The following is a 23,559-nucleotide window of genomic DNA, read 5'->3' on the forward strand; positions in this document are numbered from 1 at the left end:
GCTGCACCTTCCGGGCGGGGGTAGGGCCCGCTCGTCGACACGAAAATGACGCGGGGTGACATCGGGCGGGCATCCCGATGTCACCCCGCATCATTTAGATTATCAGTCTGGCGGGCACGCAACCAAATCGGCTGGGCACCCGCTGAACTGTCAAAGGCCTATTAAGGCCATTAAAAAATAATTAAACTGATTAATGGACCTGCCCATCAGGCGAAGAGCCCAGGTGGCCTTCTGAAAAAAACATGAAACCTCATCCACGGGCGGGATGAGGTTTCATGAGGGTTATAACATTTGTATGAAATGTCTAAAGAAAGGAAATTGACATATCCCAGCTCATGTGACAGTGTCACATGAGGGGACATGTCAGGAATATTTTTTTCTGCCTTTGATGAAATTTCGAACCTTGAGCTGATCTCCCTGAGGCAGCACTTTGCCTCAGGGAGACCTGTGCGCTCTTTTGCGTGCTTGCGTGAAAGAGTGCACTCCTGGCTCAGGGAATCCTCCCCCTCGCCCACACAGGGAGCACACAGCACTTCTGAGCGGACGTCATGCTGGGTGGGCCTTAATTAGCCCACCCACGTAAAATGGCGGCGCGCCCCTGACTGGGGGTGCCGATCGGGAACCCACCCACTTCCGCACAACACCCCCAACGGGGGGAAAATGCTGCCCTTTGTTTCTGTTAGCAAGCCAATCTTCAACCCATGACAATGTTATCCCCTACACCATGAGCTTTTAACTTTTGCAATAACCTTTGATGTGACACTTTATCAAATGCCTTCTGCATATCTAAGTACAGTACATCCACTGGTTCCCCTTTATCCACAGCACATGTTACTTTTTCAAAGAACTCCAATAAATTGGTTAAACATGACCTCCCTCTCACAAATCCATGTTGACTCTGCCTGATTGCCTTCAATTTAAGCTCCCTGCTATAACATCTTTAATAATAGCTTCTTATATTTTCCCTATGGCAAATGCTAAACTAACTGGCCTGCAGTTTCCTGCTTTCTGTCTCCCTTTTGGAATAAAGGCATCACATTCACTGTTTTCCAACCTAATGGAACTTTCCCCGAACCTAGGGAATTTTGGAAAATTAAAACCAATACATCAACTATCACACTAGCCACTTCTTTTAAGATCCTAGGATGAAGCCCATCAGGACCCGGGGATTTGTCAGCTTGCAGCTCCAACAATTTGCTAACTACCACTTCCTTGGTGATAGTAATTTTCTTGAGTTCCTCCCTCCCTCTCTTCCATTTTCTGATGCACAGCTATTTCTGGGATGTTACTTGTGTCCACTACTGATGCAAAATATTTGCTCAATTCATCTGCCATCTCCTTATTTTCCATTATTAAATACCTAGATTCGATTTCTATAGGACTAATGCTCACATTGTTAACTCTCTTCTTTTTAAAATATCTATAGAAACTGTTACTATCTGTCTTTATATTTGTCCTGCCACTCATTCCAACAAAGCCCACATCCTGTGAATGAATAGAAAAAAAATTATATGCTTTTTCTTGAAGTTTGATACAACCTTTAACTTTTTTAGTTAACCACAGATAGTGGGTCCTGCCCTTGGGATTTTTCTTTCTTGTTGGGATGTATCTAATCTGTGTATTCTGAAATATTCCCTTAAATGTCTGCCACCACATCTCTGTTGACGTCTCCCTTAACCTAATTTGCCAGTTCACTTTAGCTGGCTCTGCTTTCTTTCCCTCATAATTGTCCTTATTTAAGTTTAAAATACTTGTCTTAGACCCACTCTTCTCTCCCTCAAACTGAATGTAAAATTCAATCATATTATGATCGCTGCTACTTAGGGGCACCTACACTATGAGGTCATTAATTAATCCTATCTCATTGCACAATACCAGAATCTAGTATAGCCTGCTCTCTGGTTGGTGCCAGAATGTGCTGTTCTGAGAAACTATCCTGAAAACATTCTACGAACTCCTTATCTAGGCTACCTTTGCCCATCTGATTTTTCCAGTCTATATGGAGATTAAAATCCCCCATGATTATCGCCGTACCTTTCTGACAAGGTCCCATTATTTCTTCCTTTGTACCCTGTCCTACCATGTGGCTGCTGTTAGGGGGCCCGTACACCACTCCCACAAGTGACTTCTTGCCTTTATCATTTCTCATCTCTACCAAAACCACTTTTACATCCTGGTTTCCTGAACTTGGGTTATCCCTCTCTATAGCATTAATGTCATCATTAATTAACAGAGTCACCCCTGCACCTTTTCCTAGCTTCCTGTCCTTCCTAAATGTCATGTACCGTTCAATATTCAGGTCCCAATTTATGTCCTCCTGCAGCCATGTCTCTGTAATGGCTAGCAGATCATACTTATTTATTTCTATTTGCGCTATCAGTTAATGTCTTTTGTTTAGAATGCCACATGCTTTCAGATACAGAGCCTTTAGTTTTGCCCTCTTATTATTTTTGTACCTCTAGCCTTATCAGCTGATTTACTCTTAGATTTGTACTCCCTGTTCCTTCCTGTCATGGTCTGTTTATCATTTCCCTTATTAATACCTTTCTCTTTTGCCTAGTCTCTAATCTTTGATTTACTACATATTCCCAAATTTGACCCCTTGCCCCCACTATTTAGTTTAAAATCCTCTCTAGTTCCCTAGTTACATGGCTCGCTAAAACACTGGTCCCAGCATAATTTAGTGTAGACTGACCCATTGGTACAGATCCCACCTTCTCCAGTACTGGTGCCAGTGCCTCACAAACTGGAACCCATTTATCCTGCACCAGTCCTTGAACCACGCATTCATCTCTCCTAATTTTATTTACCGTATGCTGAGTTGCATGTGGCTCAGGTAATAATCCACTGACTATTTCCTTTGATGTTCTACTTTTTTAATTTAGTACCTAGCTCCTCATACTCTCTTGATGCAGAACCTCTTTCCTAGTTCTACCTGTGCCCTTGGTACCAACATGGACTACGATGACTGGATCCTCCCCCTCCCACTGCAACTTCCTTTCCAATCCTGAGCAGATGTCCCGAACCCTGACACCAGGCAGCCAACACAGCCTCCTGGACTCTCACTCTTTGCTGCAGAGAACAGTGTCAATCCCCCTCACCATGCTGCCCCATACCACTACATTCCTTTTTGCTTCCCCTGCTTGAATGTTTTCCTGTACCATGGCCAAACTGCTCATCCACCTTGTTGACCTCACTTTCTTCCACACAGGTTGAAAGCACCTCAAACTTGTTTGACAATTGCAAAGTCTGAGGTTCCTCCGCTATTGTCTGCTCGATCCGTTTACCTGCCTCACTCATGTCACACCCTCCTGTCCCTCACTGCTGACCCAAACAGATGACCATATTCTAAGAGGTGTGACTGTCTTCTGGTACAAAGTGTCCAAGTATTTCTCCCTCTCTGATGTTGCACAGTGGCTTCCAGATCAATAATCCTGATCTGAAATTCCTTGAGCTGCTTACATTTTCTGCAGATGCATTTGTCCTGGATCGAGTTGGCATCCAGGAACTCCACATTCCACAGCTGCAACACAATACCTGTCCTGCCATTGTTACTTATGTTATTTAATTAATTTAATTACTTTCTTATTTAACCTAGAATAATTCCTATGTATATTATAATTTACTGTACATTTTCTATTCATTTACGGGCATCGCTGTCTAGGCCAGCATTTATTGTTCATCCCTGGTTGCCCTTGAGAAGGTGGTGGTGAGCTAACTTATTGAACCGCTGCAGTCCCTGTGGCATAGGTACACCCACAGTGCTGTTAGGGAGGGAGTTCCAGGATTTTGACCCAGCGACAGTGAAGGAACAGGAATATATTTCCAAGTCAGGATGGGGAGTGGCTTGGAGGGGAACCTCCAGGTGGTGGTGTTCCCATGTGTCTGCTGCCCTTGTCCTTCTAGATGGTACCAGTCATGGGTTTTGAAGGTGCTGTCCAAGGAACCTTGGTGAGATTTTCCAGTGCATCTTGTAGGTGGAACACACTGCTGCCAAAGTCTGTTGGTGGTGGAGAGAGTGAATGTTTGGGGAGGGGGTGCCAATCAAGCAGGCTGCTTTGTCCTGGATGGTGTTAAGTTTCTTGAATGTTGTTGGAGCTGCACTCATCCAGGCAAGCGGGGATTATTCCATCACACTCCTGACTTGTGCCTTGTAGATGATGGACAGGTTTTGAGGAGTCAGGAGGTGAGTTACTCACTGCAGGATTCCTAGCCTTTGACCTGCTCTTGTAGCCACAGTATTTATATGACTAGTCCAGTTCAATTTCTGGTCAATGGTAACCTCCAGGATGTTGATAGTCGGGGATTCAGTGATCATAATGCCATTGAATGTCAAGGGGCGATGGTTAGATTCTCTCTTATTGGAAATGGTCATTACCTGGCACTTGTGTGGTGCGAATGTTACTTGCCATTTGTCAGCCCAAGCCTGGATATCGTCCAGGTCTTGTTGCACTTGGACATGGACTGCTTCAGTATCTGAGGAGTCGTGAATGGTGCTGAACATTGTGCAAACATCAGTGAACATCCCCACTTCTGTCCTTATCATGGAAAGAAGATCACTGATGAAGCAGCTGAAGATGGTTGGGCCTAGGACACTGCCCTGAGGAACTCCCGCAGTAAAGTCCTGGAGCTGAGATGACTAACCTCCAACAACCACAACCATCTTCCTTTGTGCTAGGTATGACTCCAACCATTGGAGAGTTTTCCCCCTGATTCCCATTGACTCCAGTTTTGCTAGGGCTCCTTGCTGCCACACTCGGTCAAATGCTGCCTTGATGTTAACGGCAGTCACTTTAATCGTCAACTGAGAGTTATGTGTTTCTTAATTCCTAATTGGCCTACCAGTTACTCACCAATCAGCTCCTTCCGTTGCACTGAAGTAAGAAAAAAGCAGCATAAAAGAGCAACTCCTCCCCCCTTACCAAACTCCCCATTCACCAAACTCATATGTGCTCACTCTGCTTGCAATCTGCACTCCATGTGCAAAGCTGCACCTAGACCTCCATATTTTTGGTCTTTGGAGCTGAGACTACAACAACTAGATTGGACTAGTTAGCCAGTTAATGATTCAGCTGGTCTCCCGTAGAACTTGTTTACCCCTGCTTATGGCTGGAAGAAACTTACTTTAGTTTATTAACTTTATGTAAGTATTAGTTAAATGCCAACTGTAGACCAGATTTTTAGAAAGATATTGATACTTACAACTCCCCATTCACCAAACTCATATCAGCTCACTCTGCTTGCAGTCTGCATTACCACACTCTCTCCTGTTCAATCCCATCCTCTCTACCCTCTCCCCTTTCTCTGAGATATGATGAAAAGGTGGACAGATTAGGGTTAATGCCCAATTCAATTTCCTTCCCTGGTAATGTAGTCCGCAATTTGATTAGCTTTTTGGAGAAAAGGTTCCACTTGACTCCTAATCCATGCCCAATCATCACACAAATTGGATTTGATTTGGAATTGGCAGAACTGGTGCAGGGTTTCAATGGTGGATCTGAATGTGAGACTGGGACTGAAGCTGAAATAGAATTTCATGCATACTCTGATCCCAATATTCTGATCAACAATGATTTTTAAAACAATCCCCTGCTCAGGGAACAGAACTGATATTAAATTAGTGAGTGAAGTGTTTGCTGAACTGAAATTTTGTGTGTGTCTGAATCGAAGGGAAAATCCCAAATCGAGACCGGCCGTGACTTTACACATGGTGTTTTGTTTTATTTTGCGTAGAAATAGAAGAAAGACCTCTGTGAATATATTACAGGAATACGGAAAAGGTGGAGTTGTTTCTGAGCATCTGCTGAAGGAACATGGAAGAGGTGAGGAAGGTGAAGTGTTGGAGTCAGAAGGTGAAGCGATACGTTGACCCACCCGATGGAGGCTGGGGCTGGATGATAGTTCTCCATTTCTTTCTGGTAAGAAAGCAAATTTCAGCCACTCATCTGTATCTTTGAGTTTTTGTGAGTGTAAAGAGCAGGGGAATGGGACTAATTAGATAGCTGTACCAAAGAGCTGAATGGCCTCATTTTGGGTTGTATGATTCTACAATTCTGTTTCTGAATTGGACTGTTTACAACCTTGGTGACCCTGAGATGAGTTTAAAACTACATATCCTCTCCAACCAAGGCTGCTTATTTCCACTCTGTAGCATTGGCCGACTCAGCCCCTGTCTCACCTGCTACTGGAACTCCATTCGTGCCTTTGTTACTGTTAGGCTTGGCTATTCCAATGCTCTTCTGTCCAGCCCCACATTCTACCATATAGAGTTGTGAGCATCCAACCCTCTGCTCCTGATCTCCTGACAAATTCCATTCAGCCTCGCCCCTACCGTCACTGACCTGCACTGGCTTCCAGTCTAACAACACTTCAATTGAAAAATTCTCAGCCTTGTTTTCAAATCCCGCCCTTCGTGGCCTTGCCTCCCCATCTGTAAAATCTCCTCCAGCCTCACAACCCTCTGAGATGTATGCACTCCTTTAATTCTGTCACCTCAATGCTAATTGCTCCGTCCTTGGTGGCCTTGCCTTGCCTTCAAATACTTGCAAGGGGGCCTGGAATCCCCCCCTAAACCTCTCTACCTTTTTCTTCCTTTAAAATGCTCCTTAAAACATCTGGTCAAACTTTTGGACATCTGCCCTAATATCTTCTTATATGGCTCAGTGTCAAGTTTTGTTTGATAACTGCTCCTGTGAAACGCTTGGGACATTTTACTACATTGTAGGTGCTATATAAATGCAAGTTGTTGATTCTAAGAAAAAGCTGCAAATGCTGGAAACAGCAGGTCAGGCAGTTCCTGGAATAGAATGTAGTTACTGACATGTCACATCATATTGGGGATACAAAGGAATAAAATTTAAATGTTTTAGTGTAAAAGCCATCATTTCCCATTTTCACAACAAAGCAAATGCAGATTCTGCAGGCTGGCCTAATTCTACGTTCTCATTTTCCATTTTCCTCTTGTCTTTATGAGTTGAAAGGTCCGGGTTATTAAAGTTCAAGTTTCTGATTAATTTTCATTAGCAGCAGAACAAAGGTAAGAGCTCAGCCTTTAAAACCCAGCTTCAATTCTGCCACTGCGTGTTTACCCATTTAACAGAAGAAGAAGCTAAGACAAGTGTCAAATTTTAAGAGCAACATCTGAAGATACTGTGGACTTAATTCTTTAATGTATCATTGCTCCTCAGTTTGATAGTGTACACACCTCTCTGAGTGGTTAAGTTTTGGTTGCTGGATGGAGACTGAAATTCACAGATTAACATTCCACTGCAATGCTGAGGGTTTGCCATGGATATTAAAGATTCCTTTGGCAAGATTTGAGGAAGATCTAGACATATTCCGGGAGGCCTGGACAATAAACCTCCTTCACCCAACAACACGAAGAACAGACTGGCTGCTGATTTATCTACTTGCTCTTTACAGAACACCAGTACTGCCTAAACTGTCACTGCATTCCAAATCTAATTCATGCTGCAAACTACTTTGTGATGTGCCAACTACATAACTAATTCCGCTTTTTAAGAAACCCTTTAAGTACAATAAATATCCCAAAAAGATTCACAGAGGCAAAAGTAATTGGACACCAAGCAATGGTTAGAAGAATGTTTGAGAATGTAGAGTCAAGATAGCAGGCCGGATTGGTCGAGGGGGGTGGGGGTGGAGAGGAAGGGGGAGGGTGGTGCGTCGTGGTGGGGGGGTGGGGACGGAGTGTTGGAGGGGGTAGTGTTGGGTTGGGCAGGTTGTGGGGGCTACGTCAGATGTTCAAAAGGCATAGGCAAACTCCAGGCCAAAAGGGAGTTGTGGCAGTGAAGTTGGGGGAGGTGGGTGGGTGAATTATAGGGAAGATGGTAGTTTTAGATGATTACAGAGACTTTGGAAGTGAGAGAGTGAGCACTGTGTAAGTGCATGAATTGTATGACACACGGCTTTCATGCTGAGAGTTTTGTGTATCTTTTAATAAGTGAGTTGGTAACACTGGTAGTTATTTTATTCTTTCATGGGATGTGGTCATCGCTGGCTAGGCCAGCATTTATTGTCCATGCCTAATTGCCCTTGGCACCACCACCTGCTTGAACCACTGCAGTCCATGTAGGTACACCCACAGTGCTGTTAGGGAGGGAGTTCCAGGATTTTGACCCAGCCACAGTGAAGGAACAGCGATATATTTCCAAGTCAGGATGGTGCGTGGCTTGGTGGGTAACTTCCAGGCGGTGGTGTTCCCACGTATCTGCTGCGCTTGTCCTTCTAGGTTGGGCTAGGACACTACCCTAAAGAACTCCTGCAGCGATGTTCTAATATGATTGAACTCCCAACAACCACAACCATCTTCCTTTATGCTAGGCATGATTCCAACCAGTGGGGAGTTTTCCCCTGATTCCCATTAACTCCAGTTTTATTGGGGCTCCTTAATGCCACATTGGATCAAAGGCTGCCTTGATGTCAAGGGCTATTACTCTCAACTCGCCTCTGGAGTTCAGTTCTTTTTCCTTATTTGGACCAAGGCTGTGATGTGGTCGAGAGCTGAGTGGCCCTGGTGGAACCCAAACTGAGCATCAGTGAGCAGGCTATTGCTGAGTGAGCACTGACTGATAGCACTGTTAACGACCCCTTCCATCACTTTGTCGATGACCGAAGATGTTGCAAATGCCTTGTCTTTTGCATGGACACAATGATGAGGATATTTGTGGATCTTCCTCCTGCAGTTTGTTTTTTACTTGTCCACCACTATTCACGTCTGGATGTGGTAGAGCTTTGATCTAATCCATTGACTGTGGGATTGCTTAGCTCTGTCTATAGCATGCTACTTCCACTGTTTAGAATGCACGTAGATCTCTGTTGTAGTTTCACCAGATTGGCACCTCATTCTTAAGCATGCCTGGTGCTGCTCCTGGCATGTTCTCTTACACTCCTTATTGCATCAGGGTTGGCTTGATGGTAATGGCAGAGTGAAGGTCATAACATTACAGATTGTGGTTGAATACAATTCTGCCACTGCTAATGGTCCACAGCACCTCACAGTTTCCCAGTTTTAAGCTGCTAGGTCTGTTCGGAATCTCTCCCATTTAGCATGGTGGCAGTGGTAGGGTCATTGAATATTTTTAAGGCAGAGGTAGATAGATTGGTGAGGATGAGATCAAGAAGGTTTTTCTCACTTGTTGATTCCCTCACCACCTGCAGTTGATGTAGTTTATATGGATTTCAGTAAAGCCTTTGACAAGGTTCCACATGGGAGACTTATAAAGAAGGCAAATGTACATGGGATACAGGGTAATTTGATAAGGTGGATTCAAAATTGGCTTAGTTGTAGGAGGCAGAGGGTGATGACAGAAGGATGCTTTAGTGACTGGAAGCCAGTGTCCAGTGGCGTACCACAGGGATCTGTGCTGGGTCCCCTATTATTTGTCATTTATTTAACGACATAGATGACTATGTGGGGGTTAGGATTAGTAAGTTTGCGGATGATACAAAGATTGGCTGGGTGGTTAATAGTGAGGTTGAGTGCCTTGGGCTACAGGAAGATATAGACGGGATGATCAAATGGGCAGATATGTGGCAGATGGAATTTAACCCTGAAAAGTGTGAGGTGCTACACTTTGGAAGGAGTAATTTAACAAGGAAGTATTCAATGAACGGCATGACACTAGGAAGTTCTGAGGAACAAAGGGACCTTGGCGTGTGCGTCCGTAGATCTCTGAAGGCAGAGGGGCACGTTAGTGAGGTGGTGAAAAAGGCATATGGGTCACTTGCCTTTATCAATCGACGCATTGATTACAAAGTAGGGAGGTCATGTTGGAATTGTATAGAACCTTGATGAGGCCACAGCTGGAGTATTGTGTGCAGTTCTGGTCGCCACATTATAGGAAGGTTGTGATTGTACTGCAAGGGGTGCAGAGAAGATTCACTAGGATGTTGCCTGGGATGAAACATTTAAGTTATGAAGAGATGTTGGATAGACTTGGGTTGTTTTCGTTGGTGCAGAGAAGACTGAGGGGTGACCTGATCGAGGTGCACAAGATTATGAGGGGCATAGACAGGGTGGATAGGGAGCAGCTGTTCCCCTTAGTTGAAGGGTCAGTCATGAGGGGACATAAGTTCAAGGTGAGGGGCTGGAGGTTTAGGGGGGATGTGAGGAAAAACTTTTTTACCCAGAGGTTGGTGACGGACTGGAATGCACTGCCTGGGAGGGTAGTGAAGGCGGGTTGCCTCACATCCTTTAAAAAGTACCTGAATGAGTACTTGGCACGTCATAACATTCAAGGCTATGGGCCAAGTGCTGGTAAATGGGATTAGGTAGGTAGGTCAGGTGTTTCTCGCCTGTCGGTGCAGACTCGATGGGCCGAAGGGCCTCTTCTGCACTGTGTGACTCTGTGATTCTGATGCAGGACCAGTCTGGCACATATGGTCTTCAGCACTCGGCCAACTAGGTCAGTGCTGGTGCTATTGAGTCATTCTTGGTGACGCATATTGAAGTCTCCCACTCAGAGTACATTCTGAGCCCTTGTTACATGCATTGCTTCTGTCAAGTGGTGTTTGACATGGAGTACTGATTCATCAGCTGAGATGATCGGTAGGTGGTAACCAGCAGGAGGTTTCCTTGCCCGTGTGTTACAACCACAGTTGATGTTATTCGCTGAGCAAGCCAGATCCCAGAGGGAAACTTGCCTTACTTTTCATAACCTTTTTTTTGTATTTTGAAAACGAGGGGAAAACTACATTTCCTATTGGTCACCTTATTTAAGAAAGGATGTAAATACGTTGGAAGCAGTTCAGAGAAGGTTTACCAGACTAATACCTGGAATGGGTGGGCTGTCTTATGAGGAAAGGTTGGACAGGCTAAGCTTGTATCCACTGGAGTTTAGAAGAGTAAGAGGCAACTTGATTGAAGCATATAAGATCTTGAGGGGTCTTGACAGAGTGGATGTGGAAAGGTTGTTTCCTCTTGTGGGAGAATCTAGAACTAGGAGTCACTGTTTAAAAATAAGGGGTCGCTCATTTAAAACAGAGATGAGTTGAAATTCTTTCTCTTAGAGGGTCGTCAGTCTTTGGAACTCTCTTCCTGAAAAGGTGGTGGAAGCAGAGTCTTTGAATATTTTTAAGGCAGAGGTGGATAGATTCTTGGTAAGCAAGGGGGTGATAGGTTATCAGGGGATAGGTGGGATGCAGATTTGAGGTTACTATCAGATCAGCCATGATCTTATTAAATGGCGGAGCAGGCTCGAGGGGCTGAATGGCCTACTCCTGCTCCTTGTTCGTATGTTTGTACTGATCCCAGATACATAGAATCCCAGGAACACAACAAGAAGAAAACAAAAACCTAAGCACATAAGATTAAAATTACAGTTAAAACAGTCTTACAAAACATTCCACCAAAGGAACTCACTTGGTCAGGACACACAAGTTGGCAACAGCTCCCTTATAGATTTTTAACCATAAGAATCCAGTAATATTACCCAAGCCAAGAAATTGCTGTCACTTTAGTAAAAGTATACCACACGGCTTCTCACTCTCTTCCACTCTGCTGTGGAAATCCAAAAAAAAAAGGTTCAGAAACAGACTGTTCCCAAAGCATAGACTTTTCTGGCTTGAAACTAGGTGGCTGCTTCAAATTCACAACGTTTCTCAGCACAGAGCTGGTCTCAGGACATCTCCCCTACACAGCCAACACAACTCAGCTAAACATCTTTCCTTAATTACCCTATTCTCCTTTCATCTTAAAGTCCATTGTTCTAAGCACGTCTTTGAACTCAGCTTTTCTAAAATATAAAAATCTTTTGTGTTTTCCTGTTGCCTCCATTTTCGGGTCAAATAAAATTTAATAACCTTCCCTTGTTTACTTATGAAACCTTTGTATTGTAAAAGTCCCTTGTCACTTCTGAAATCCCCTTTGAAATTTAACAGCTGAAAAGTCAAGTCACTACCTATCACCAAATGTAAATTTTGAAACTCAACGCATTTATTCGTGTGTTCAACTTCACCATAGCCTCTCATTACAAATGCATGCATCGAGCACTTTTACCTTTCATCTGTCAGTTCCACAGACATTCTGTTTTACTAATCTTACCCCCCGTTTAATTAATCATGGACACACGCACATGCACATGCACACGCGCACACACACACCTTTACAGAATACCACTATATTCCCAAAAATATGAAAAAAAGATAACATCAATCTTCACACGTTTGACCTGACACTATGAAACTTCTTGGGGCTCAGAGTCAATGTTGAGGAGTCCCAAGGATACTCCCTCCCCACTGTATACTGGTGAGTCTGAACTGCCAGTCAGACAGAACATACCCAGGAATGGCGATGATAGTCTCTGTGACATTGTCTGTAAGATATGATTCTGAGAGTATGACTGTCAGGTTGTTGCTTGACTAGTCTGTGAGACAGCTCTCCTCATATTGGCACAAGCCCCCAGCTGTAGGTAAGGACGACTTTGCAGGGTTGATTGGACAGGATTTGCCTTTGTTGTTTTGGTTACCTAATTTGATGCCGGGGAGAGAGGAGAATGGGGGAGTTGGCATTGCTGCTCGAAATGGGCCAGTGCTGAGTGCCTCATTGGGCCTTTTGGAAGATGTCAAGGGAGGCACGGAGGGAAACTACAGGTTTATTTATGAGGAAGTCAAGCCTGGGATGGTGGTAAAAGTAAGAATGTCAATTATTACTGAAGGATAGGAATTTGGGGGTGCTAGATACCCGAGAGGGGAGAAATGGAAGGAGGCAGAACAACATGGACTGCAGTGGTTCAAGAAAGCAGCTCACCACCACCTTAAGGGCAATTAGCAATGGGCAATAACAATGCTGGCCTAGCCAGCAATGCCCACATCCTGTGAAAGAAATAAAAGAGAGAGGGGCCTGGAGGGGTAAAGAGAAAAGAAGTAAAAGAGAGAAATGAATGTAAACAGAAATGGACTCCGTACTGGGTGCCTTGCTTTTCATGGTATCAGTGATTTAGACTTGAAAGATGGTAGGATACTGAGAAGTGACAGATCCCTGAAGGTCTATGATTTCCATGATAAGTGATGTCTCAAGTCCACAGCAGCAGCCAAAACACGTGTGAATGAACAAAGGGAAAGTGAAGTTAAGGAGGCCTGTTTATGTAGCAATTATTAGGATCCATATAGGATAGAGAGGAGACAATAAAAGGGACTCCAGAATTAAAGTGAGAGGTAAGGTGGAATTGAACATGGATGAACTGTTTCCAAGTTCAGAGATAGGTGTTCAGGCAAGTTTAGGTGAGGGGCTACTTGAAGGTTGGAATATTGGAAGACGCATTGATTAAGGTGTTTCTGTTGGAATGAAGATTGAGGACGTGCGCAGAGCCGATTGCAGAGGTAGTGATGGTGAAGTTGGAAATCAGCTGCAAGATCCATGAGCAGGAAGAAAAGGTAGTTCGGTGTCAGCGTCCCTCACTGGGTAACATTCACGCCTCTGAGGCAAAAAGGTCATGGACCCAGGTGGGGTGAAGCTCCAGCCAGGGACCAGACTTAGCTAAAGTAAAAAAGCAGTAGAACCAGTGGCCGGGCAAACTCAGCAGGAAACAGCAATGCTGCAGGAAAGGTTATTAACTTGATCAAAGTTACTTAAGATATACGGCCAAAGGATTGGCAGTGGATGGCTAATGAGAGTGATGACCAGTAAGGAGGTCCCTAGGGAATTGACTGCCTAGGAACAATCTTGAATTCCAAACACCCCCCTTGCTATTGCCAGTATAATATTGGCTGGGTCTTGCCGCTCTAACCTTTCACAGGATCACCATTAGGTCAACTATTTCAGGGCACAGGGAGTAAGAGTGAGGGAGTCTACAGACAGGTGTGAGCAGGGCATAGGGAGTGTACAGACAGGTGTGAGCGGGACGTAGGGAGTGTACAGACAGGTGTGAGCAGGACGTAAGGAGTGTACAGACAGGTGTGAGGGAGTGTAGAGGCAGGTGAGAGCAGGGTACAGTGTTTTGGTCACTTCTTAACAATTAAGAATACACACACTGCTATCTGCTTCTGAACTTCCTGTATGAAAAACAAAAGGTTCCTTTATTCCTTATTCTCCATCAGAGGACAATACATCCGGGACATAGCATACTCTACTGTCAGGTTTCATATAACGATTCTTTTCAACTAAAATGTCCTTTTTCCAAAAATAAAGCATAAACATTAAACACAAACATCACCTCTCCTCCCCCTTTAGCCAGGAACAAAAAGGTTAGGCAACCTATTAGGTTAGACGGTTTGCAGATTTGCTTTGATCTAGAGAGGTCTAGAGTTGGCTTAGGTACCTCAGTTTGTTTGTTTAGAAATGGAAGGTTCTGCTGTTCCATTTGTTTCTGTTCCGGTTCAACAGTTGCAGCTATAGGTGCCACAGGTTTGTCAGTTGAATCAAGTCTGGTTTCACCAACTGGAGCAGATGTTCCCCAGAAATCTTCCACTGTGACTGGAGATCCTGGAAATTTGATTCTTTGGATTAGGCTTCTCTAATCTGGTCAGTGTGTCTCTTCCAGATCCCACAGGGAGATTCAACGTCACAGGACCCTGCCTAGGTTCTCTAAATGAGTTGGAAGGTTTTTCCAAGTGATGAGCATGTCGCCTTGGAAGTGATTACACCAGGGAGGCCCTGCAGTATTCCAAATGGTATTAGTTTGTATTGATATAGATGTGTGTGTGTGCTGATGGTTGTATACTTCCTGGAATTTTCACTCAGCTGCATTTGCAAAAATGCCTGTGATAGGTCAAGCTTTGTGAATGATTCACCACCATTCAAAGCAGCGAACAGGTCCTCAATTTTTGGTAGCAGGTACTGATGCATTTACAGGAAAGGTGATTTTATAGTCACCGCATATTCTGATAGACCTGTCACCCTTCACTACTGGGACTATTGGAGCTGCCCACTCTGCATAATCAACTTTTTCAACTATCTGAAAGTTTTAAAGTCGTTCTAGTTCCTGCTCAATTTTCTGTCACATTGAGTAAGGAACTGAAGATAGTTTGAAGAACCTTGGAGAAGCTTCGGCCTTCACAGCAAGTTTGGCTTCAATGTCTTTAATAATTCCAAGACCTTCTTTGAAGACATCAGTATGCTTGTCTAACAAGGACTGCAACATGGGGCTGCAATGCACTTTGTTTATTTTATTCCAGTCCAGCCGAATTTCTTTTAGCCAGTTCCTGCCCATAAGTGATGAACGATCCCCCTTCACAATGATAAGTGGCAACTTTGCTATTTGATCTCCATATTTAGCTTGAATGGACATTTTTCCAAGTATATTCACAGGCTCACCAATGTAGGTGTTAATCTGGAGGAGGGTTTTCTCCAATGGGCATTTCTTGAAAATTTTCTCCCATGTGTCCTCTGAAGCAATAGGAACAGATGCTGCAGTGTCAACCTCCATTTTACCATTTAAGTCAATGCCAATTTTTAGTCCTTCATCTAGTTTCAGATCAGACTGAATGCAATACAATTGCTCCTCTGCATTACAGCTGTTAGTTTCACTTTCTGTCTCATCTGAACTCGCATTACTTTTGTATTTGGTTTCCAAGTAATGCATCTTTTTAAATTGCTTGTTTATTTTCAAGCGCAACTTGTCTGTGTGCTCCTTGTGATGCTTTGTGAACACAGGACTACTTTTGTAACAAACAGCATAAGCAGCAAGTGATAGAGAGAGCTTTGTGATCTGAAAACCAACGGATCAGATCTAAACTCTGCAGTCCTGCCACATCCAGCCGTGAATGGTGGTGGACAATTAAACACTCACTGGAGGAGGAGTCTCCACAAATATCCTCCATCTTCAATGATGGAGGAGCCCAGCACATCAGTGCAAAAGATAAGGCTGAAGTATTTGCTACAACCTTCAGCCAGACGTGCCAAGTGGATGATCCATCTCGGTCTCCTCTGGAGGTCTCCAGCACCACAGATGCCAGTCTTCAGCCAATTCGATTCATGCCACGTGATATCAAGAAACGGCTGAAGGCACTGGATACTGCAAAGGCTATGGGACCTGACAATATTCCGGCAATAGTACTGAAGACTTGTGCTCCAGAACTTGTCGCATCCCTAGCAAAGTTGTTCCAGTACAGCTACAACACTGGCATCTACCCGGCTATGTGGAAAATTGCCCAGGTATGTCCTGTACACAAAAAGCAGGACAAATCCAACCCATCCAATTACTGTCCCATCAGTATACTCTCGATCATCAGTAAAGTAATGGAAGGGGTCATCAACAGTGCTATCAAGCAGCACTTGCTTATCAATAACCTGCTCACTGACGCCCAGTTTGGGTTCCACCAGGACCACTCAGCTCCTGACCTCATTACAGCCTTGCTTCAAATGTGGACAAAAGAACTGAACTCTTGAGGTGAGGTAAGAGTGACTGCCCTTGACACCAAGGCCGCATTTGACAGAGTGTGGCATGAAGGAGCCCTAGCAAAACTGGAGACAATGGGAATCAGGGGTAAAACTCTCCTCTGGTTGAAGTCATACCTAGCACAAAGGAAGATGATTGTGGTTGTTGGAGATCAGTCATCTCGGATCCAGGACATCACTGCAGGAGTTCCTCAGGGTAGTGTCCTCGGCACAACCATCTTCAGCTGCTTCATCAATGACCTTCCTTCCATCATAAGGTCAGAAGTGGGGATGTTCGCTGATGATTGCACAATATTCAGCACCATTTGCAACTCCTCAAATACTGAAGCAGTCCATGTCCAAATGCAGCAAGACCTGGACAATATCCAGGCTTGGGCTGACAAGTGGCATGTAACATTTGCGCCACACAAGTGCCAGGCAATGACCATCTCCAACAAGAGAGAATCCAACCATCGCCCCTTGATGTTCAATGGCATTACCATCACTGAATCCCCCACTATCAACATCCTGGGCGTTACCATTGACCAGAAACTGAACTGGACTAGCCATATAAATACTGTGGCTACAAGAGCAGGTCAGAGGCTATGAATCGTGCGACGAGTAACCCACCTCCTGGAAGTTCCCCTCCAAGTCACTCACCATCCTGACTTGGAAATATATCGCCGTTCGTTCACTGTCACTGGATCAAAATCCTGGAACTCCCTCCCTAACAGCACTGTGGGTGTACCTGCACCACATGGATTGTAACAGTTCAAGAAGGCAGCTCACCACCACCTTCTCAAGAGCAACTAGGGATGGGCAATAAATACTGGCCCAGCCAGCAAAGCCCACGTCCCGTGGATGAATTTTTTTTAAAAATGCCCTTTTCTTGGTGGTACTGCTTTACTGTGACCAGCCTTTGATCTACCTGCACGCTGTGTGTATCCTTTTTTCCCCACAGCAACAATTAGCGGGTTTCCACTTACAGGCTTCTGCATTATGCCCTATTCCACTATGGCGGTAACATGTTTGGAAGCGAGTATACCCTGACTTTACTATTTTAACTTTGCCATTGTTAGAATGCGCTTTCAAATCTCCAGCTTGTTTCTCTGCCATTTCTATGCTTTGTGCAATCTCGAATGCTCTCTTCAGTGTCAACTCTTGCTCCGGTAACAATCTACGCCGAATTCTTTCATTTTTTAGTCCCCAAACCAAGCGATCACGCAACGCTTCTTCCAGGTAACCTTTAAAGTCACAATGTTCCGCTAATTCTCTCAACACAGCCAGGAACTGGGAAACTGACTCACTCTCATGCTGTTCTCTCCAGTGAAACTTGAATCTCTCAGCAATAACTGCGGGACTGGGATCGATGTGATTTTTCAAAATGTCCACAAGCTCTTTAAAGCTTTTATCTGCTGGCTTGTCAGGAGCAATGAGATTTCTCCAGTAAAGTGAAATTTTTCATTCCGATCAATGTAAGAAACATTGAGACTTACTCTTCCTCTTCAATATCATTTGATAATGAAAAACTGTTCCATTTGCTTGATATAAACTACAAAGTCCATAGTAGCTGGATCAAAAGCCTCTAAAGTCCCTGATAATGATGATCGCATCCTTGTCGCCATTTGAAGCGTTTTTTTACTTCTTAACAATTGAGAAGACACACACAGCTATCTGCTTCTGAACTCCAACTTCGTGTATGAAAAACAGAAGGTTCCTTTATCCCTTATTCTACACCAGAGGGCAATACATCCGGGACCTAGCACACCCTACTGGCAGGTTTTATATAACAATTCCTTTAAACTAAAATGTCTTTTTACAAAAAAAGCATAAACATCAAACAGAAACTTTGCACATAGGGAAACACGTGAGAGAGTGTACAGACAGGTGTGAAGAGGGCAGAGGGAGTGTAAAGACAGGCTTGAAGGGCGCATAGAGAGTGTTAGACAGGTGTGAGCAGGGTGTTGGGAGTGTACAGACAGGTGTGAGCAGGGTGTTGGGAGTGTACAGACAGGTGTGAGCAGGGTGTTGGGAATGTATAGACAGGTGTGAGCAGGGTGTTGGGAGTGTACAGACAGGTGTGAGCAGGGTGTACTGAGTGCACAGGCAGGTGTGAGCGACATGTAGGGGATGTACAGACAGGTGTGCTCAGGGTGTTGAGAGTGTACAACCAGGCGTTAGCAAGGGCTATGGAGTAAGAGTGAGGGAGCATACAGTCAGGTGTGAACAGGGTGTAGGGAGTAAGAGTGAGGGAGCGTATAGTCAGGTGTGAGCAGGGCATAGGGAGTGTACAGACAGGTATGAGCAGGGCATAGGGATTGTACAGACAGGTGTGAGCAGGGTGTAGGAGTGTACAGACAGTGTGAGCAGGGTGTAGGGGGTGTACAGACAGGTGTGAGCAGGGCGTAGGGAGTGTACAGACAGGTGTGAGCAGGGCATAGGGAGTGCACAGACAGGTGTGAGCAGGGCGTAGGGAGTGTACAGACAGGTGTGAGCAGGGCATAGAGAGTGTACAGACAGGTACACAGGGTGTAGGGTGTATAGACATCTGAGAACAGGAGGTAGGGAGTGTACAGACAGGTGTGAGCAGGGCATAGGGAGTGTACAGACAGGTGTGAGCAGGGCATAGGGTTTATACAGACAGGTGTGAGCAGGGCATAGGGAGTGTACGGACAGGTATGAGCAGGGCATAGGGATTGTACAGACAGGTGTGAGCAGGGCGTAGGGAGTGTACAGACAGGCGTGAGCAGGGCGGAGGGTGTATAGACAGGTGTGAGCAGGGCATAGGGAGTGTACAGGCAGGTGTGAGCACGGCGTAGGGAGTGTACAGACAGGTGTGAACAGGGCGTAGGGAGTGTACAGACAGGCGTGAGCAGGGCATAGGGAGTGTACAGACAGGTACACAGTGTGTAGGGTGTATAGACATCTGAGAATGGGGTAGGGTGTGTACAGACAGGTGTGAGCAGGGCGTAGGGAGTGTACAGACAGGTGTGAGCAGGGCGTAGGGAGTGTACAGACAGGTGTGAGCAGGGCATAGGGATTGTACAGACAGGTGTGAGCAGGGCGTAGGGAGTGTACAGACAGGTGTGAGCAGGGTGTAGGGAGTGTACAGACAGGCGTGAGCAGGGCATAGGGAGTGTACAGATAGGTGTGAGCAGGGCGTAGGGAGTGTACAGACAGGTGTGAGCAGGGTGTAGGGAGTGTACAGACAGGTGTGAGCAGGGCGTAGGGAGCATACAGATAGGTGTGAGCAGGGCGTAGGGAGTGTACAGACAGGTACACAGGGTGTAGGGTGTATAGACATCTGAGAACGGAGGGTAGGATGTGCACAGACAGGTTTGAGCAGGGAATAGGGAGTACAGATGTATGTGAGCAGGGCATAGGGAGTAACCTTGAGGGGGTGTACATTCAGGTGTGAGCAGGGTGTAATGAAATAATCACTACCACCGTGCTAAATGGCATAGATTTTGAACAGATCTAGCGACTCAAAACTGGGCATCCAGGAGGCACTGTGGGCCATCAGCAGCAGCAGAATTGTATTCAACCACAATCTGTAACCTCATGGCCTGGCATATTCCCCACTGTACCATTACCGTCAAGCCAGGGGATGAACCCTGGCTCAAGAAGAGTACAGGAAGGCCTGTCAGGAACAGCAGCAGGAATACCTAAAAATGAGGTGTTGACCTGGTGAAGCTACAACACTGGACTACTTGCATGCCAAACAGTGAAACTAGCATGTGATAGGCAGAGCTAGGTGATCCCACAACCAACGGATCAGATCTAAGCTCTGCGGTCCTGCCACATCCAATTGTGTATGGTGGTGGACAATTAAACACTCACTGGAGGAGGCTCCAAAAATATCCCCATCCTCAACAATGCAGGAGCCCAGCACACGAGTGCAAAAGATAATCATGGTCAGGCTTTTGACTTTGCCATCTCATGTGACCTCACTACTTACATTGTGTCAATTGCAGATAAGACCATCTCCTAATCATTTCCTCGTGTCACTTCACCCACATTCCTCTTCCTCCTCCCATCTCTACTTCTTTCTTTGACCACTCATTGAAAAAAACCTCTCTTCCAGTTCACTTAGAACTCATTTTTAAATCCAAATCTCTAGCCTTTGGCAGTCCATTCACTATGACATTTTTCAGCTCAATCACACCCTCATTTCCAATTTTGATATGAAATAGACCTCAATAAAGCCATTATTCTCTCCCACCTTGGCCAGTTCCCAGTACTGCCCTCATTTCTGCTCCACAGACTCGAAAGGATATAATAAACAACTGGTTCGGCCATTCATTGTTTTATCTAGTGTGAGAATGGATGTGTTTTTTATATTTTTGGGGAATATTGTGTTATTCTGTACAGAAGGCTAGGTGTCTCTGTGTGTGCCTTAATTAAGCTGGGCAGAGATTGATAGGAGTCAGGTTGTCTGGGGGGTTCGAAACATGAAAAGGATAGAGGTGTTAGGTTTGAGGTACAAGTGAATAGGTTAGACCTAACATTTGCATTTTTAGATAAGTTGAGAGTTTGTTTGAATATCAAAGGAGGGTCAGAGGTAGCAAGAAACATGTCTGCATCTTTCAGGAGTTCCATAGGTAAATAGTAGTGGGGATATTATATTTTATTGACCCGAAAGCAAAGACAAGATAGAGACACAAAAGATTTTATATTTGGAATGATTTGAACTTCAAGGAGGTGTGGGAACAATGGAACCTGAAATGAAAGGGGGAAAAAGGTATTTTAGAGTCACTGTGGGGAGCTTAGCAAGAGATAGCTGGAGCTGAGCTGGGAGCCATTAGCTCTGGGCTGGGAGGAAGTGCAGTGTAAATCAACCATCTAGTCAAGCTAGAGAAACTTAGGCTGAAGCAAGCAGTTTTATTCTAAAGTGGATTCCACTGCAGAGTGGATGAGGGTAGAGGTCATGTGGTATGCCTTAATTGAAGCTACAGCAGTTTGCCTTGTGTAATATTATTGGATTTCTTATATAGTTAACATCGATAAGGAAGTGTTGCTTGGCGGTGTTAACTTGAGGATCTGGCCAAGTAAGGAATCTTTTGGGGGGAATGTTTTGTAAGAATAACCTTAATTGTGTAACTGTAATCTTGTGTGCTTAGGTTTTCTTTTATTCTTGCTAATAAAACCTTTATTTGTAATTTTTAAAATCCCAAAAATGTTATTGGAGCTCTTACTGCTGAGATTGAGACGTCGTCAGTTGCACCTCAACAAGGCTGGGGCCAGTGTCCTTTTACGGAGGTTCACTCATGATTGGGGAGGGTTTAAACAAATTTGCAGAGGGATGGGCACCAGCATATAGAAGGGGAAAAGAGGAATAAGGTGCATTAAGTAAGACTGTTGGTTAGTACTAGAGAAGGAAGTAGTACCATATTAGACAGGAGCGAACTTAGAATGAAATGACCGGTTTACAATACATGTATATAAACACACAAAGTGTGGTGAATAAGATTGGTGGACTAATGCACAAATAGCCATGTGAAAATATGGCTATATCATCCTCCAGGGGAGCCACCTTTGGAAGTACAGTCGCAGGCACAAGGGCAATAATGGAAACATGGCTTAAAAATGGGGAGGACTAGGTGCTTAATATTCAAAGATTCAAAATCTTCAGAAAGGATGGGGAAGGGGAAAAGGGAGGTGGGATGACAGCACTGATTAAAGAAGACATTGCAGTTTTGGAAAGAGAAGATGTCCTTGAGGGGGCTAGGACAGAATATATTTGGTTAGAGTTGAGAAGCAAAAAGGGTATGATCACATTACTAGGGGTGTTCTACAGGCCTCCGGATAGAAAGAGAAAGAGGAGCAATTCCACCGGGAAATCAGGGATGTGCAAGATCTGCAGAGTAGTGACATTGGGGAACTTCAATTACCCAAATATCTTTTGGGATAATGTTAGAGTAAAGGCAGATTGAAGGGTGGCAAATGTAACCCCACTATTTAAAAAAGCAGGGAGAAAACAGGGAATTTAGTGGGGAAAATGCTAGGGCAGAATTTTCTGCTTGATGTGTGGTGTGGGGGCTGGGCCCCACACGTCAGTGCGTAAAAAGACACGCGTAAAAGATGTCGGGCGAGCGTCCCGAAGTCATCGTGCGTCATCGCGATATTTCGCTGCGTGGGGGCGCGGTGAAGTTTGACACGCGCCCGTCATTCATTAACGGGCTAGTTAAGGCCCTGAAATTGGCAATCGATGCCGATTTTCAGGTGCCCATGCGATCTTCGGGTCGGCGCACGGGCGCAACGGGCAAGCAGGTAAGAGACTTTTTAATAAAACTCATCCACGGGCGGGATAAGAGGGCTCAGTGGGGTTGTCAATCTGGTCTGTGAGTATTTATTGCAGAAAGTTTTTTAAACTTGCCTGTGTGATCTGTCGCAGTTCAAAACGAATTCCAGGAGCTTTCTGTGTACTTTGAATCTGCTGTCAGTAATCTTTATCGGGCCTGCAGTTTTCCAGAGGCCTCCCTGTAGCCTGGGGGTATGGGTTCTGACATGTCCACTGGAGGCAGCTCCTCTGAAGAGGAAAAGAGGGATAGAATAAGGAGGAGGCCAGGAGTGGACAATCAGCCTCCAGGGGAGCCACCTTTGGGAATACAGTCGCAGGCACAAGGGGCGCAGGGCCAAGAGATAGCCCAAGGTGGAAGGGGCTGCAGAAGACACCACTATCCTACTGCCAGGGTATACAGGCAGCGAAGCAGCTACCTCAATATGACTGAGGTGCAGTGCCAAAGGAGACTCCGACTGTCAAGGGAGACAGTCAACTATATCTGTCAGATGATTGGCCCTGAGATCTCTCCTAACCCCATGCCAGCGGCTCTGAAGCTCACAGCTGCCCTCAACTTATATGCCTCTGGCTCCATCCAGGGCTCGGTGGGTGATCTTTGCGGTGTCTCCCAATCAGCTGTGCACACTTGTGTCAAGCAGGTTACAGACGCTCTGTTCAGGTGTGCATTGACCTTCATCCACTACCGCTGGGACCAGGCAAGCCAGACACAGCAAACCAGAGGCTTTGCAGCCATTGCTGGATTCCCCCGCGTCCAGGGTGCAATAGGCTGTACACATGTGGCCATCAAGGCGCCAGCAGGTGAGCCCGGTGCCTTCGTCAACAGGAAGGGTTTCCACTCCATGAACGTGCAGATAGTGTGTGATCACAGGATTCAGATTCTGCAAGTCTGTGCAAGGTACCCAGGCAGCTCCCACGAGCCTACATC

At 45.2% G+C, this 23,559-nt stretch overlaps 1 protein-coding gene across 3 annotated transcripts in view; it reads left to right on the top strand.

Annotated features, from left to right (window-relative positions):
* slc16a4 (solute carrier family 16 member 4) overlaps positions 1-23,559 on the top strand; it is a 157,073-nt gene that overhangs the window by 15,976 nt on the left and 117,538 nt on the right. For 2 of the 3 annotated variants that reach the window (XM_078546507.1, XM_078546508.1), the window contains exon 3: positions 5,734-5,918. In XM_078546507.1, coding sequence (XP_078402633.1) covers positions 5,814-5,918 — 105 coding nt within the window. In that variant the 5' untranslated portion in view covers positions 5,734-5,813. The remainder of the gene's footprint in view (positions 1-5,733; positions 5,919-23,559) is intronic. The other variant, XM_078546509.1, reaches the window with a different exon arrangement.

This window comes from Cetorhinus maximus, chromosome 8 (assembly GCF_964194155.1).
Source record: "Cetorhinus maximus chromosome 8, sCetMax3.hap1.1, whole genome shotgun sequence".
NCBI classification, from domain to species: Eukaryota; Metazoa; Chordata; class Chondrichthyes; order Lamniformes; family Cetorhinidae; genus Cetorhinus; species Cetorhinus maximus.